The 16,455-nt window shown below is 35.4% G+C and overlaps 1 protein-coding gene across 9 annotated transcripts in view; it reads right to left on the bottom strand.

The window, feature by feature from the left end:
• LOC110463190 (hornerin-like) overlaps positions 1 to 16,455 on the bottom strand; it is a 65,185-nt gene that overhangs the window by 25,729 nt on the left and 23,001 nt on the right. For 6 of the 9 annotated variants that reach the window (XM_021517586.1, XM_021517595.1, XM_021517621.1 and 3 more), the window contains exons 14-26: positions 15,363 to 15,461; positions 14,574 to 14,654; positions 14,281 to 14,376; positions 12,902 to 13,000; positions 12,098 to 12,178; positions 11,404 to 11,466; positions 11,100 to 11,171; positions 10,233 to 10,316; positions 9,152 to 9,265; positions 7,970 to 8,032; positions 7,169 to 7,237; positions 1,917 to 2,033; positions 1,042 to 1,308 (exon numbers count right to left, since the gene is read on the bottom strand). In XM_021517586.1, coding sequence (XP_021373261.1) covers positions 1,042 to 1,308; positions 1,917 to 2,033; positions 7,169 to 7,237; positions 7,970 to 8,032; positions 9,152 to 9,265; positions 10,233 to 10,316; positions 11,100 to 11,171; positions 11,404 to 11,466; positions 12,098 to 12,178; positions 12,902 to 13,000; positions 14,281 to 14,376; positions 14,574 to 14,654; positions 15,363 to 15,461 — 1,305 coding nt within the window. The remainder of the gene's footprint in view (positions 1 to 1,041; positions 1,309 to 1,916; positions 2,034 to 7,168; positions 7,238 to 7,969; positions 8,033 to 9,151; positions 9,266 to 10,232; positions 10,317 to 11,099; positions 11,172 to 11,403; positions 11,467 to 12,097; positions 12,179 to 12,901; positions 13,001 to 14,280; positions 14,377 to 14,573; positions 14,655 to 15,362; positions 15,462 to 16,455) is intronic. The other 3 variants (XM_021517603.1, XM_021517646.1, XM_021517655.1) reach the window with 3 other exon arrangements.

The raw sequence follows: 16,455 nt of genomic DNA, 5'->3' as shown, positions 1-16,455 counted from the left end.
CCCCCCCCAAAAAAAAAGTTGAATGCACAACTAGATATCGTACTGATTATGTATGCAATGTATGATAAGGATCCCATAAGTAGTTCCCTAGATGAAGAGCGGAAACGATACGGCAAAGGAATAAGAATAAGAATAAGTAAGAAACGGAACAATAAGAACAAGTCACCCGACTTCGTTCGGGGTGACTTAATAGGAAGAGGAAACGGATGAAAAAACACTTGTCCCCAAACTTTGTTTGGGAGACATAAATATAGGCATATTTCCAAATAACAACTTAAGGTCATATTTGAAAAGAGTAGAAAAGGGACGGTATAACATAGGTATACCTCAAATTAAAAGATCCATGCAAGCTTACTCAACAACTGTAATGCTCTTGAGGTTGTGTCACATGCCGACGACAAAATTGCCACAATCAAATAAACGACTTTTTTGCATGTTTTCAATTTTGACGTCATAATAAAACGCCGTCATCTGATTTTTACGCCATAATAGTGCTGGGCCCACTTGTATAAAACATCTCAACTCTTGAGATTTCTTCAAGTTTAAGATTTCCCATAGACAATACATTGCTTGAGATTTTCCTTATCTTTGAGATGTTTTATACAAGTGGGCCCAGGTCACCTAGTGCACCCATCTGGGAACCATCTATCCTATATTGGAGTTCCATATCGGATCTCTTCTGCTCAATCCAACTATAAGTTTTAATGTTATAAAATCATAATCTATAATAATCGAATTGCAATGGTATCCTAATCGATATGGCTTGTGTCTTTCGTCAATGAAACAGTATGGATAAAACAATACACCCATTATCAAATTAAAATCAGCTCGGAATAAAATGTATTAGCACTGTTGTTTGAAACAGTTTGTCTTGTGTACACCAGAATGAAAAGGTGTTTTTTATCACACCAGGTTTTGATTATATTTTAATATATATTACTGTGAACGACATTGTTAGTTTCATAGAGTGGACATGAACTATGAGGAATATATCTCATAAATACGCCTAGCTTTCTAATTAAAAAAGTGGCCGTTTCTTACCCTGTCTTCTATTCGTCCTTTTCATGACTTCCTCCGATGTGTTTGTACGCCTCTTCTTAGAAGACGAAGATTTACGCTCTGATGAGCTTCTTGACCTTTTGGATGACTTAGATGTTCTGGATGATTTGGATGATCTTGACGATTTATTAGAAGAGCGCGACTTACTTGATGATTGAGCTGAGGCCTTTCCTTTATTAGAATTAGATATTGTTTGACGATATATTTTAGAAAGGGACGACGACGATGAAGCAGGAGATCGCCCAGTACCTATAGAAAGCGAAATGTATCAGATGTACGAATCATTTAACGTCAACCTAATTTCAAACGGTAAAATACAACAAATCGTTCTTTAAAAGAACATACTATACTACATGTAGATTGTGTCCTTAAGATATCCCATAAAGTTATTATTATTTAGGTGTCAGGGAATGATGACAGAAACGACGTTTCATGACCTATATATACCTTTACTTACAATTAATTCTTACATTCCACATCAATGCTAAATTATTTCTCATAAGGTTATTTACAAAGACTGGTTCAAATAATATGTTTTGCATGATTGACATATGGAGTTCAACGTCGTTACAATGAGGAGTGTAAAAGTTCTATTTTGTTTTGTTTTGTGTAGCGTTCTCGCTTGACTTTTTAAATACCATGGGTATATGCCACACTATGAAACCAGAAGATTTATTTTATTTTTAATCAGCAATACCACAGCGGTGTTTGTATTGAGCAGGGATACTTGAACGTTGCTTATTCTCAACATTGAAAATGAATGAATAACTTTCTTAATGCTTTTTAAAACTGTTGAAATTAAAGTCATATAGATTTTATAACCTATGTACAATTTGAATTCGTGAAATACAGCTAACCTTGGTGTGTCCCAGCATTTAAGTTTGAAAGGGAGTTTTGTGTCAGAGATCTTCCACTGTCTGGACTGGAAGCCCCTGTTTGCGAGGTGAAGGTGGATGTGATAATGTTCACAGTTCCTGGTCAAAAAATAATTGAATATATAAAATAACTCCAGAATGAATGATTGTACAGTACGAAGTAAGTGTAAACGTTTGACTCTTGTAGTAATGTAGCACAATGTGTACTGTATGTATAAAAAGGTGATTTATTAAAACTAACGTCATCCATATTGGATACTGTCATCCATACATATGTGAGTCTGGAAATAATTTAAATAGTTTTGCAGAAAGATATTACTGTTTTATTTTCAACAGTTTTTACATTAATACACGTGTCTGTGACAAAATACATTTAACAACACTGAAAGCTTCACACGCCAGGACAAAACACAGTTAACAACACCGAAAGCTTCACACGCCAGGACAAAAGATTGTTAACAACACTGAAAGCTTCACACGCCAGAACAAAACTAATTTAACAACACTGAAAGTTTCACCCGCCAGGACAAAACACAGTTAACAACACTGAAACTTCACACGCCAGGACAAAACACAATTAACAACACTGAAAGTTTCACACGCCAGGACAAAACACAGTTAACAACACCGAAAGCTTCACACGCCAGGACAAAACACAGTTAACAACACCGAAAGCTTCACACGCCAGGACAAAAGATTGTTAACAACACTGAAAGCTTCACACGCCAGAACAAAACAAAGTTAACAACACTGAAAGCTTCACGCGCCAGGACAAAACAAAGTTAACAACACTGAAAGCTTCACACGCCAGGAAAAAACAAAGTTAACAACACTGAAAGCTTCACACGCCAGGAAAAAACAAAGTTAACAACACTGAAAGCTTCACACGCCAGGAAAAAACAAAGTTAACAACACTGAAAGCTTCACACGCCAGGACAAAATACAGTTAGCAACACTGAAAGCTTCACACGCCAGGACAAAACTAATTTAACAACACTGAAAGTTTCACCCGCCAGGACAAAACACAGTTAACAACACTGAAAGCGTCAAACGCCAGGACAAAACACAGTTAACAACACTGAAACTTCACACGCCAGGACAAAACACAATTAACAACACTGAAAGCTTCACACGCCCGGACAAAACAAAGTTAACAACACTGAAAGCTTCCCACGCCAGGACAAAACACAATTAACAACACTGAAAGCTTCACACGCCAGGACAAGACAAAGTTAACAACACTGAAAGCTTCACACGCCAGGGCAAAACACAGTTAACAACACTGAAAGCTTCAAACACCAGGACAAAACACAGTTAACACCACTGAAAGCTTCACACGCCAGGACAAAACACAGTTAACAACACTGACAGCTTCAAACGCCAGGACAAAACACAGTTAACAACACTGAAGCTTCACACGCCAGGACAAAACTAATTTAACAACACTGAAAGTTTCACACGCCAGGACAAAACACAGTTAACAACACCGAAAGCTTCACACGCCAGGACAAAACACAGTTAACAACACTGAAAGCTTCACACGCCAGGACAAAACTAATTTAACAACACTGAAAGTTTCACACGCCAGGACAAAACACAGTTAACAACACTGAAAGCTTCACACGCCAGGACAAAACAAAGTTAACAACACTGAAAGCTTCACACGCCAGGACAAAACACAATTAACAACACTGAAAGCTTNGGGTAAAAAACACAGTTAACAACACTGAAAGCTTCAAACGCCAGGACAAAATACAGTTAGCAACACTGAAAGCTTCACACGCCAGGACAAACACAGTTTACAACACTGAAAGCTTCACACGCCAGGACAAAACACAGTTAACAACACCGAAAGCTTCACACGCCAGGACAAAAGATTGTTAACAACACTGAAAGCTTCACACGCCAGAACAAAACAAAGTTAACAACACTGAAAGCTTCACACTCCAGGACAAAAGACAGTTAGCAACACTGAAAGCTTCACACGCCAGGACAAAACACAGTTAACAACACTGAAAGCTTCACATGCCAGGACAAAACACCGTTAACAAAACTAAAAGCTTCACACGCCAGGACAAAACACAGTTAACAACACTGAAAGCTTCACACGCCAGGACAAACTTAGAGGGAAAAAACAATAAAAAATGAGGATATACCTAAACAATACAACAATCAAAAACGAGGAATGAACTCGCCATTTCATTTGATCATCTGCATCCTATCGTTAAACTTATCTAATAAAACAAAATAGCGTCGTACTTGCTAAAATGTTTGGAACGGACAGGATAGGACGGACACTTACTTTTCTTCTGATTCCCTGTTTATCAGGACTGACTAAGTCCAATTTTGATGAGTTATGTGCCTCTATTTTTATTAACATTTACTTTATGTTATGTATCCCGATACTTAAGAGTATCGGATATAACACGAATAGGCGCGCGTATGATAGGAGAATCTCTGAACGAAACTTTTTTGTATTCGATAATAAATATTGAACATGATGCATCTGAAATGGTAAATTTCAATTCTAGTCCTTAAACTTACATCAAAAACAATAAATTACACTAAACGATATTCAATCTCTCTACTTTGTTTTACAATGTTACATCTAAAATCATTTAATCCAGAACACTTTTTCTTCAAAAAAAAGGAACACACATTTTTGGAAACAGTATTCTATTTTCAATGGTTACCAATGACAATTAGCAAGGCATTTCTGTCCAAGTCTAAATTTCACCTCACAATTATGATCCCCGATCACTCTTAAAATATAACTGAAAGCCCAGAACTGTTTCAGACTGGAAACATTCCTGTGTGATATATGTTTTGTGTTATGCTTTCATAACAATGTTGTAATTACGTAGATTAGGGCTACTGTGCTGCCCTGTATGACACAATTTTGAAGAGTTGGCAAGTAAGACTAATGTGTCGCCCTGTTTGACACTATTATGCAGAGTGGGTCATTAAGAATATCGTGTTTTCCTGTACGACAATATTGTGAAGAACAAAAGTGGGCCAGTTCGAAAACTGTGTTGCCCTGTATGACACTATTGTAAAGAGTGAGCCATTAGGAATACTGTTTTGCCCTGCATGACACTAATGTAATAAATGAGCCATTTGGAATACTGTGTTGCCCTGTATGACATTATTGTAAAGAGTGAGCCATTAGGAATACTGTGTTGCCCTGTATGACAACATTGTGTAGAGTGAGCCATTAGGAATACTGTGTTGCCCTGTATGACACTATTGTGTAGAGTGGGCCATTAAAACTACCGTGTTGTCCTGTATGATACTACTGTAAAAAGCTTGCCATTTCGAATACTGTGTTGCCCTGTATGACACTATTGTAAAAATTGGGTCATTTCGAATACTGTGTTGCCCTGTATGACACTATTGTAAAGAGTGAGCCATTAGGAATACTGTGTTGCACTGAATGACAATATTGTGTAGAGTGGGCCATTAAAACTACCGTGTTGTCCTGTATGATGATATCGTGTAGAGTGGCTATAGGAGTACTGTGTTGCACTGTATGACAATATTGTGTAGAGTGGGCCATTAAAACTACCGTGTTGTCCTGTATGATACTATTGTGCAGGGTGGCTATAGGAATACTGTGTTGCCCTGTATAACAATATTGTGTAGAGTGGGCCATTAAAACTACCTTGTTGTCCTGTATGATACTATTGTGCAGAGTGGTCATAGGAATACTGTGTTGCCCTGTATGACAATATTGTGTAGAATGGGCCATTAAAACTACCGTGTTGTCCTGTATGACAATAGTGTGTAGCGTGGGCCATTAAAACTACCGTGTTTTCCAGTATGATGCAATCGTGTAAAGTGGCCATAGGAACACTGTGTTGCCCTGTATGACAATATTGTGATAATTGGGCCATTATGAATACTGGGTTGCCCTGCATGACACTATTGTGAAAAGATGGCAAGTTAGACTACTGTTTCGCCCTGTCAGACACTATTTTGTTAATTAGGCCATTACGAATACAGTGTAGCCCTGTATGACAATATTTTGTATAGTGGGCCTTTAAGAATACTCTGTTGCCCTGTATGACACTGTTGTGTCGATTGGGTCATTAAAACTATTGTGTTGTCCTGTATGACACTATTGTGTAAAGTGGGCCATTAAAACTAACGTGTTGTCCCGTATGATACTATTGTGTAGAGTGGACATAGGAATACTGTGTTGCCATGTATGACACTATTGTAAAGAGTGAGCCATTAGCAATACTGGGTTGCTCTGCATGACACTATTGTGAAGAGATGGTCAGTTAGACTACTGTTTCGCCCTGTCAGACAATATTTTGTAAATTGGGCCATTAAGAATAACTTGTTGTCATGTATGACAATATTGTGTAGAGTGGGCCTTTATGACAACTGTGTTGCTCTGTATGACCCTATTGTAAAGTATGAGCCATTAGGAATACTGTGTTGCCCTGTATACAATTATTGTAAAGAATGAGTCTTTAAAACTACCGTGTTGTCCTGTATGACTCTATTCTGTAGAGTGTCCATAGGAATACTGTGTCATCCTGTATGACTCTATTCTGTAGAGTGTTCATAGGAATACTGTGTTATCCTGTATGACACTATTGTGAAGAGTGGGCCATTACGACTACTGCGTTATCCTGTATGACACTATTCTGTAGAGTGGGCCATATAAATACTGTGTTGCCCTGTATGATACTATTCTGTAGAGTGTCCTTAGGAATACTGTGTTATCCTGTATGACACTTTTGTGAAGAGTGGGCCATTAGGAATTCTGTGTTGTCCTGTATGACACTATTGTTTAGAGTGGGCCATTAAAACTACCGTGTTATTCCTGTATAACACTTTTGTGTAGAGTTGGCCAGTATGACTACTGTTTCGCCCTGTATGACACTATTGGTAGATTAGGCCATTATGACTACTGTGTCGCCCTGTACGACAATATTCTGTAGAGCGGGCCATTCAGAATACATTCATGCCCCGTATGACAATATTGTGTAGAGTGGGCCATCCAGAATACCGTGTTGTCCTATGTGACAATATTGTGTAGAGTGGGCCATTATATTGTGTTCACAGACCGTTCAAACTACTGCACTGCCATAAATAATCGGGTTGTGTTGATGAGCTGTTAAGACTTTGGTTTTTATCGTTTGGGTTGATCCTTTGATGGGTCGTTCAAGCTATATCGTAACATTTTATAGTTTCACTTAACTATATAGCCAACTATAAATTACCTTGATTTCCTGTGCTTTCTAATCCTTGGTGCGAACCATGATTTGTCGAAATGTGCTTTGTACTGGATGCTGAAATAAATTTTGAACATGAACAGTTGTTTACGGAAACACAACATATTTCAAGTGATGTTGAAAAAAGAAAATGTTGAAGTTAAAAATAGAGGATCCTACATGAGTGTCTTTTTCATATTGAATTTATTAAACGAGTTAACAAAATCTTATGGCACGAACCTTTGGGCGAGTGTCATATCAAATTATTTAACGAGTTAAATACATCAAATATGACATGGACACGAATGTAGGATTCTAATCATCACATAACATTCATTATTTGAAAAGTAACTTCAAACACAATATGTCAAAACCAAAGTACTCCGATCGCAGTATTGTCTTTCCGCGCAGTGCTAAGTAAAACCAGATAATATGTTTTTTATAACGAACAATTTTAAATGCAATGATATCATAATGACCAAATAGACATTTCTAATTCATTTAATAGTTCCAACATTAAACTTTATTAGAAAAAAATAAGTTAATAAAGTTCAAAATTTCGTAGTGGCGTAGGAATATGTTCCCTCAGTCTCGACCAATCGCAGCACCTTAAGGTTTGATAACACATGTGTAACTCCATATTTATGACATGGAAGTATGTTAGTAAAATGGGTCAGTTATGTGATAAAGATTGATATGTACATAGTTTCAGGTAGGTTTTCATTTGTTCATCAATGGTAAATAATTGATATATCAAATAACTAATGATCGGGTTATGTTAACTATGACCGACGCCACAGTAACAAGTACCATGATGCCCATTTCTGTCAGCATGACTGGAACTTCCTGACTGCGATTTCCAAAAGCTTGATCCTGGAAAAATAATTTAAGAATTATTATAGGTTACGATCAGGATTGTAATCTTATTTTTTATTTAAATATTGTGACTTTATTTTAACACATTATGGTGATAATAAGTTCGGACAGTCAACTAATATATAAGTTGTTTTATTTGATAAATGCAATATATGCATAGTATGTACAAAATGCAGATATTGTTGATTAAATTACTACAAGTTCTATTCGTATGTCATGTGCAATACTTTTATTTCTATTTTTACGCGAGATATGCGTATCTGATACACACCAAATGAATAACCATTAATGATTATGGAAATGAATAACGTATGTTCACGACTCCCCATCTTAATGATTATGGAAATGAATAGCGTATGTTCACGACTCCCCATCTTAATGATTATGGAAACGAAAAGCGTATCTTCACGACTCCCCATCTTAATGATTATGGAAACGAAAAGCGTATCTTCACGACTCCCCATCTTAATGATTATGGAAATGAATAGCGTATCTTCACGACTCCCCATCTTAATGATTATGGAAATGAATAGCGTATGTGCATGATTCCCCATCTTTTTTAAGGCGAATGCACGAAAAGTGAAATTATGGATCGCTAGGAATTTAGACAGGAAACATTTAAAACAGCACCAGGTAGAGTAATAGGTCCACCGGGTTAACTATGAATTTAGTTGTAAAACAAATAAACACTTGTCTCTCAAAAAACATTATGCCATTAAATACGTTCCTGTTGATTATGGAAGATTCAGCGAAATATCAAAAAGTGGCTTTTAATTATTTCCTTTTTTTAATTTTATCACTGAATTGAAATTTAATGCAAAACACGTCCATTTATATGAGACTTATATTAAGATATCAACTTTATTGCTGAGATAATAAACAAATGTCACATGATTTGCATGTGACCATTTATCTCCTATAGTGCACTTGTACATATAATTCCTATTGACTTATTCTTAACATTTAACATCGCAATCAGATTGTTTCGGTTGTGAATATTAGGTATTACGCATATACAAGGTATGAAGTTTGTTCATAGGTTTATAATATGGGAGTAACACATGATATGCAAGTGAATTACACACCATAACATGTGTAGAGCGTGTGTGGACCTACCGTGAATTGAGTTTCCTGACGATTCGCCTGTCCCATCGGAAATGCTACCCTGTGTTGGGCCACTGGACAGTGTTGATACTCGTGAAATGATGCCATTTCTTGTCGATTGTTGACCTTGTATAAGAACATTGAATCATTAATGGCGGCACTCAATTGGGAGCAGGAAAAGTGTTTTACTAAAGATGTATGTAAGCCAGCGTCATAGTGCCACCTACAGTAATGGACATTCCCCGTCAATTTCCTTGAGGCTATTGAATATTTCATGTGAGCATTTAACAAAAATGCTACTTAACACTAAACAGTTAGCTATGAAAGACAGAACCAAATGGTACATTGAACTCACAATCGATTAAACCAGGATATTAATCAAACAAAACAGATATAAGGAGACCCTTGATAAAGACGAATGAATTCGACCAAGTGTTACAAATAATACCGAGTCGTTAACAAGACAGTATAACTACATCTGTAATGTAATCTGGCAGTTCATTTACAGTTATCTATTTCATTGTTACTCATTGATTCATTTTTTTGTTATTACTCAATTCATTTTTAACAGAAACTGAAATTCACATCATCACAAGTAAATATCCGTCTAGGAAAATACAATTGAAAATAGCTTACATACGTACAAAAAGGGAGACGAGTACAATAAAGCATTTACACAAAATAAAATTGGTAACTGAAGTTTGATTATAGTCTTTAGAAGTAGTATTATCACTGCTTAAAACATTTAAATATCAGAATGTGCTAAGTGTTCCTTAACACATTTTGCGATGGTTAGATTATACGATAATGATTATGAAACTGTTTAATAAGTTCATACTCATAATCAGTGGAATCGACGATGTGTTACTAAATCGATAAGGGAATAATAGAGCTACTTTGTTGATTGTTTAATGTGTATCACGCCAGTCTGAATCATAGACATTATCTAAAATAAAACTCCAGCGGAAGTACAAATTAAAGCGTTTAAAACCGGGAATAAATATCAAGTATAGAGTATACATTGCGAAATTGCAAAAGAAAACGATTCATCAATACAAGTGGAAGGGTAGTATTTGAACAACTGAGTATATACCTTCACTGATCGATCCCTGGGATACCCCTTTCTGAAGTTGGGACAGTCTCTCTATAAGACTAACAAGTTTCGCGTCCGACACACCTGTGGTATGACATTAAATATTATAATACACACATATAAAGAAACTAAATATTTCCTTAATGCGCTTACTCAGCAAGTTTTCCGCAACTTGTTAACCACTGAACACAGCAGAAAATTATATAAATAACTAAACTGTTGAAGGCTAGGCTCTTTGATACACGAATATACTGTTAATATTTCTTTCACAGATTTAACAGTGACATGATTGTTAGCACATTTCATATCGTGAACTATCTTAATATTGCGACATCACTGATTTTTTTATGAATAAATGCTTAATGTGCAATATATTCTTTAAATATTTATGTTAAAAGTCTATGATTTTTGTCTAAATTAAACAATATCACGTTTAAATCACAAACGACAACGCAATTCTGTATCTACTGTAAAAGCATATATTTTCGTTGGGATTAAATGTCGTTGTTTTTGTATAGAAACACATTTTTTGGGATTATTATTTTCGGGGAATCAATATTCTAAAACCATGTATTTTTTCCGGTATGTAAGGAGTTTAAATCGACAGGCGTCAACTTGCAAGGAAAGAAATTCATAAACATACTGGCTTGTTTTTGTACCCTCATGGGTTATATGTGTAGCTTATTACATTGTTATAATGATGGGAAGACAGTGTTATAACCGTAGAAATAACATGATTTTGTTCCGATGCTTTCATCAAACTTCACAGAAGGCGATCTTAACGACACTTTTCAGTACGTTTCGTCATTATCACTGTCACTTTTGTATTTAGATTTCGAAACAATTTTATTCAAAAATAATACTTACCATCACCAGATTGGCTCAGCTGCTCAAATAATTTCATGATTTCTGCTTCACTGTTGGCAGTCGAAGACCCAGCTATAAATGTAAACATACTTTAGATCGGGTGTTTTAGGTTCGGCACGGTTTCTGTAACACTGGTTTATTTGATTATTAGACTCAAACGTCTTATATGTCAATACGAATCTCCAAAAAACATTGATTTAATATTATTTAACATCAATTTGTTTTCATGTGTGGTTCATAGAGTTCTTGTTATAATTATATTGTTATAGATTGCGCTCAATTAATGCTGCCGTAGAACCTTTACCTGCTAATCCGATCTGGCCGTTTTGCACATTCGCATTCGGTAAGGTACCTCCAAGCTGAGAGCCTGAGGACAATGCAAGTGGTAAAATAAGTATTCGGGACAGTAGAACAGTTTTTGTCTGTTTATATAGTTTTTGAAATAATTTCGTACTGAGTTTTTGTTTTATTAAGCTTGGAGTAGGGAAATGGAGGTCTGTAGTGAGTTGCTGGTGATATGATGCACTACAAAAATAACGAAATACAGAGCAGCCTATCATAGTTAAATTTTCAGCACATATACGTACGTGCACGCGCACACAGGCAAACCATCACACACACACATATACACACACACACACACACACTACGAGCATATGCTGCCACCACGTCGGACCACTCATATAAAAAACGTCAACCTCGTTTGTGGGCGGTGTTTCCATTTGTACCTGTGGTATTCTTCTTGTCGTAATAATGTAAACTGTTCCTTGGTCATTTTTTAAAGTGACGTTTTGGTGCCGCCTAAAGTTATAGAAACGCCATGTTATGACCATAGCCGTTGCGATCACGCTTAACGAAACTTACAGACTTTAACATAAAACCCTTATCTCAATCCTTAATTGATTATATTACTGTTTAAAATTTCTAAGCTTAAATGATAATTGCTACATTTTGTTTCAAATTATCTCTACCTTACATGGATGTATACCTATACTTACCTTGTGTTGAACTGGTCCCAGTCTGGGTCAATTGTAGCTGTGTGAGAAGAGCTGAAAGATCCCCACCGACGTCAGAAGAACCTGCAAAGTGTTAATATTGGCTAGTCAAATGATAAACCAATAAATATGATAATTTTTTTATTCAAACCCTCGTCTTCTTACAATACGATTGTTACGTCATCAATGTAGTTTTATATTACAGTAAGATGTTACCAAGATGTCGCCAACGCTAAATATTTACATTAAAAACTGCCCAGGTGTTTATGTTGGTACAGTAGCATTGTATTTGTCAACGATAATTATTATATTACATTGAAAATATGCCCAATTATTCTTAATATGCAGGTTAACTGTGGGCTATTTATAAACCGTTTTTTTTTATTTAGCGCACTTTTGTTTACGCTATTTCAGAGGAGAATTTCCAAAATGTTCTAAATTAGAATTTCCTTTTTTTTGATAAATTGGGAAGAGCTGTTCGTAGTAAGGCCACAGACTATTGTTGTAATTGTGAAACAAAAGTCGATGCCTTTTCTAAAAATCAGAGTCAAATTGATCAGTAACAATATCTACACATTTAATGGCAAACGATTGGTAAACGTATTAAATCATTCAAAGAGATTTGATCATTTAAAGAATGAGGTTTAGAATGTGTCTTGTTGAACGTGCATGATTAAAGTTAATTGCATCCTTGCTTTTGGCCTTATATGTAGTATTGCGGTTCACCGTTTCGCTTGATTGAATTATTGAGATATTCAATCCTGATCAAACAATTGACAATATAATCCGCTGAGTTCATTGACTGACCTTTTTGAAAACCTAGGTCAGGAACTTGCGCAGTTCCTGCAGAGGCACCTAGTGTACTTCCAGAATTTAACGAAGACGATGATGTTGATGACCACGATCCTAGGTAAATGAAATAATAAAACAATTAAGTATGGTGAGGAAAGAGTAGATCGGTTCGAAATATTCATGATCTTATTTTTTTTATCTCATTCAAATATACAGGATCACAATCCTTTCCGATTAGATACTTAATTGTGATGTTTTTGGTGAAATCTAAATTCCCTGCAATTTTCCAGGTTTCGAAACATGAGTTGAGTGTAAATATTTCGTTAAAACACACTTCATAGAACGAACACAATAATATAACAGTAACAATGTCTAAATAAACTGAAGCAACCATCAACTAATTATGCTAATATATGATACAAAATATTAATATTCAGTAGTGTATTTTCATTTAAAACATCATCTTGTTTCATATTGATTGCCATAATGCCATGCATGGATCTCAGGATCTATCAATTGTTTTAAGAAATAGGTAGTTGTATTGTGATAAACGGTATGGCCATACTCATAAGCATTTTAATTCGCAGTTGTTCTAAGGGGTCAAATTTGCAATCTTCCAAAGCATATTAATTTTTTTTCCATTTTTTTATTATCATATCAAATTATATACCACAAAAATAGTAAACTTGTTTTGTTGTATCTCGTGTCCTTCACACCAATGTTTAGTTCGGAAGTCGAAAAAATCGGTTTCCTTAAACATATCAAATCTGTCTGTGCTGTCGTTTCCTGAAGGGCTAGAAGTTTGAGGTTGGATTGGAGATCTTTAGTGGATTGTGGGATAAATATATATACATTGAACGGATTTATTTTCAATATTTATGAAGTTACGATCACAAGTCGGTTACATGTTCATTTTATGAAACCCGATTATCATATTTACCCGATTTGCGTTCTTATTAGCATAAACAGTGAAAAATGCTATTCAATACATATAACAACATTCTACATTTTAAAGTTATTATTTATTTCAATAAAGGTATTCTCTGATTTTCCAAACTATTTCCTTTTAATGTTTTGCTCACGATATTCGAAGCGGTAGAAGCTGCTTCAAAATGACAAATTACTAAACCTGGAGTTAATATGTTTGTTGACAGAGAGATGACAAATTACTAGACCTGGGGTTAATATATTTGTTGACAGAGAGATGAAATTGCTATGATTATCAGATGCAACATTGCCAACCTATCTGGTACATTCCTCCTTAAAGCTTTGCTGTGTAGTGCTTTTGAATTGGCGAATTTTTTCCTGGAACAAATTCGCTAACTCTTATTTGCTCGAACTACTACCTTGGTTATACCTATACTAACATCTATACATAGTCAGTTAATATTTACCTTGCACTGATCCATGTCCATTGATGTCCGACGGTTGTTGCCTACCGTTGCTGGTGAGTTGGCTATTTGTGATATGCTGATGTTCATTAGTGCCGCCTAAAGTTATAGAAACGCCAAGTTGAGACCATAGCCGTTGCGATCACGCTTAACCAAAGTTACAGACTTTAACATAAAACCCTTATCTCAATCCTTAATTGATTACATTACTGTTTAAATTTTGTAAGCTTAAATGATAATTGCTACATTTTGTTTCAAATTATCTCTACCTTACATGGATGTATACCTATACTTACCTTGTGTTGAACTGGTCCCAGTCTGGGTCAATTGTAGCTGTGTGAGAAGAGCTGAAAGATCCCCACCGACGTCAGAAGAACCTGCAAAGTGTTAATATTGGCTAGTCAAATGATAAACCAATAAATATGATAATTTTTTTATTCAAACCCTCGTCTTCTTACAATACGATTGTTACGCCATCAATGTAGTTTTATATTACAGTAAGATGTTACCAAGATGTCGCCAACGCTAAATATTTACATTAAAAACTGCCCAGGTGTGTATGTTGGTACAGTAGCATTGTATTTGTCAACGATAATTATTATATTACAATGAAAATATGCCCAATTATTCTTAATATGCAGGTTAACTTTGGGCTATTTATAAACCGGTGTTTTTGTATTAATGGGCACGTTCGTTTAAGCTATTGCAAAGGAGAATTTTCAAGATTTTCCTTTTTTTTATAAATTGGGAAGAGATGTTCGTAGTAAGGCCACAGACTGTTGTTGTAATTGTGAAACAAAATTCGATGCCTTTTCTAAAACTGAGGGACAAATTGATCAGTAACAATATCTGCACATTTAATGGCAAACGATTGGTCAAAGTTTTAACTTAGCAAGAGATTTGATCATTTGAAAAATGAGGTTTAGAATGTGTCTTGTTGAACGTGCATGATTAAAGTTAATTGCATCCTTGCTTTTGGCCTTATATGTAGTATTGCGGTTCACCGTTTCGCTTGATTGAATTATTGAGATATTCAATCCTGATCAAACACATGACAATATAATCCGCTGAGTTCATTGACTGACCTTTTTGAAAACCTAGGTCAGGAACTTGCGCAGTTCCTGCAGAGCCACCTGTTGTACTTCCAGAATTTAATGAAGACGATGATGTTGATGACCACGATCCTAGGTAAATGAAATAATAAAACAATTAAGTATGGTGAAGAAAGAGTTGATCGGTTTGAAATATTCACGATCGTATTTTTTTTTATCTCATTCAAATATAAAGGATCACAATTCTTTTCCGATTAGATATTTAATTGAGATGTTTATGGTGAAATATAAATTCCCTGCAATTTTCCAGGTTTCCAAACATGAGTTGAGTGTAAATATTTCGTTGCAACAAACTTTATAAAGCGAACACAATATATAACAGTAACAATGTCTAAATAAACTGAAGCTACCATCAACTAATGATGCTAATATATGATACAAAATAAGAATAACCAGTAATATATTTTCATTTAAAACATCATCTTGTATCATATGGATTGCCATAATGTCATGCATGGATCTCAGGATCGATCAATTGTTTTAAGAAATAGGTAGTTGTATTGTGATAAACGGTATGGCCATACTCATGAGCATTTTAATTCGCAGTTGTTCTAAAGGGTCAAATTTGCAATCTTCCAAAGCATATTATGTTTTTACCAGTTCTTTTATTATCATAACAAAATATATACCACAAAAATAGTAAACTTAGCTTAGATAAGTCAAATGCAATTCCCCTTTCTAAAACAGTACTCGTTATCACCACAAGATCACTTGCTTAATACTAATTTGTACACCTCGATGGACTTGACTATGCGACAGAAACTTGTTTTGTTGTGTCTAGTGTCCTTCACACTAATGTTTAGTTCGGAAGTCGAAAAACTATGTTTCCTTAAACATGTCAAATCTTTCTGTGCTGTCGTTTCCTGTAGGGCTAGAAGTTTGAGGTTGGACTGGAGATCTTTAGTGGATTGTGGGATATATAAATATACATTGAACGGATATATTTCAATATTCATGAAGTTACGATCACAAGTCGGTTACATGTTCATTTTATGAAACCCGATTAATATATGTACCCGATATGCGTTCTTATCAGCATAAACAGTGAAAAGTGCTATTCAATACA

Source organism: Mizuhopecten yessoensis, unplaced genomic scaffold, assembly GCF_002113885.1.
Source record: "Mizuhopecten yessoensis strain PY_sf001 unplaced genomic scaffold, ASM211388v2 scaffold1501, whole genome shotgun sequence".
NCBI classification, from domain to species: Eukaryota; Metazoa; Mollusca; class Bivalvia; order Pectinida; family Pectinidae; genus Mizuhopecten; species Mizuhopecten yessoensis.
The sequence above is the reverse complement of the archived record's forward strand: the minus strand, read 5'-3'. Positions and strand labels throughout refer to the sequence as shown.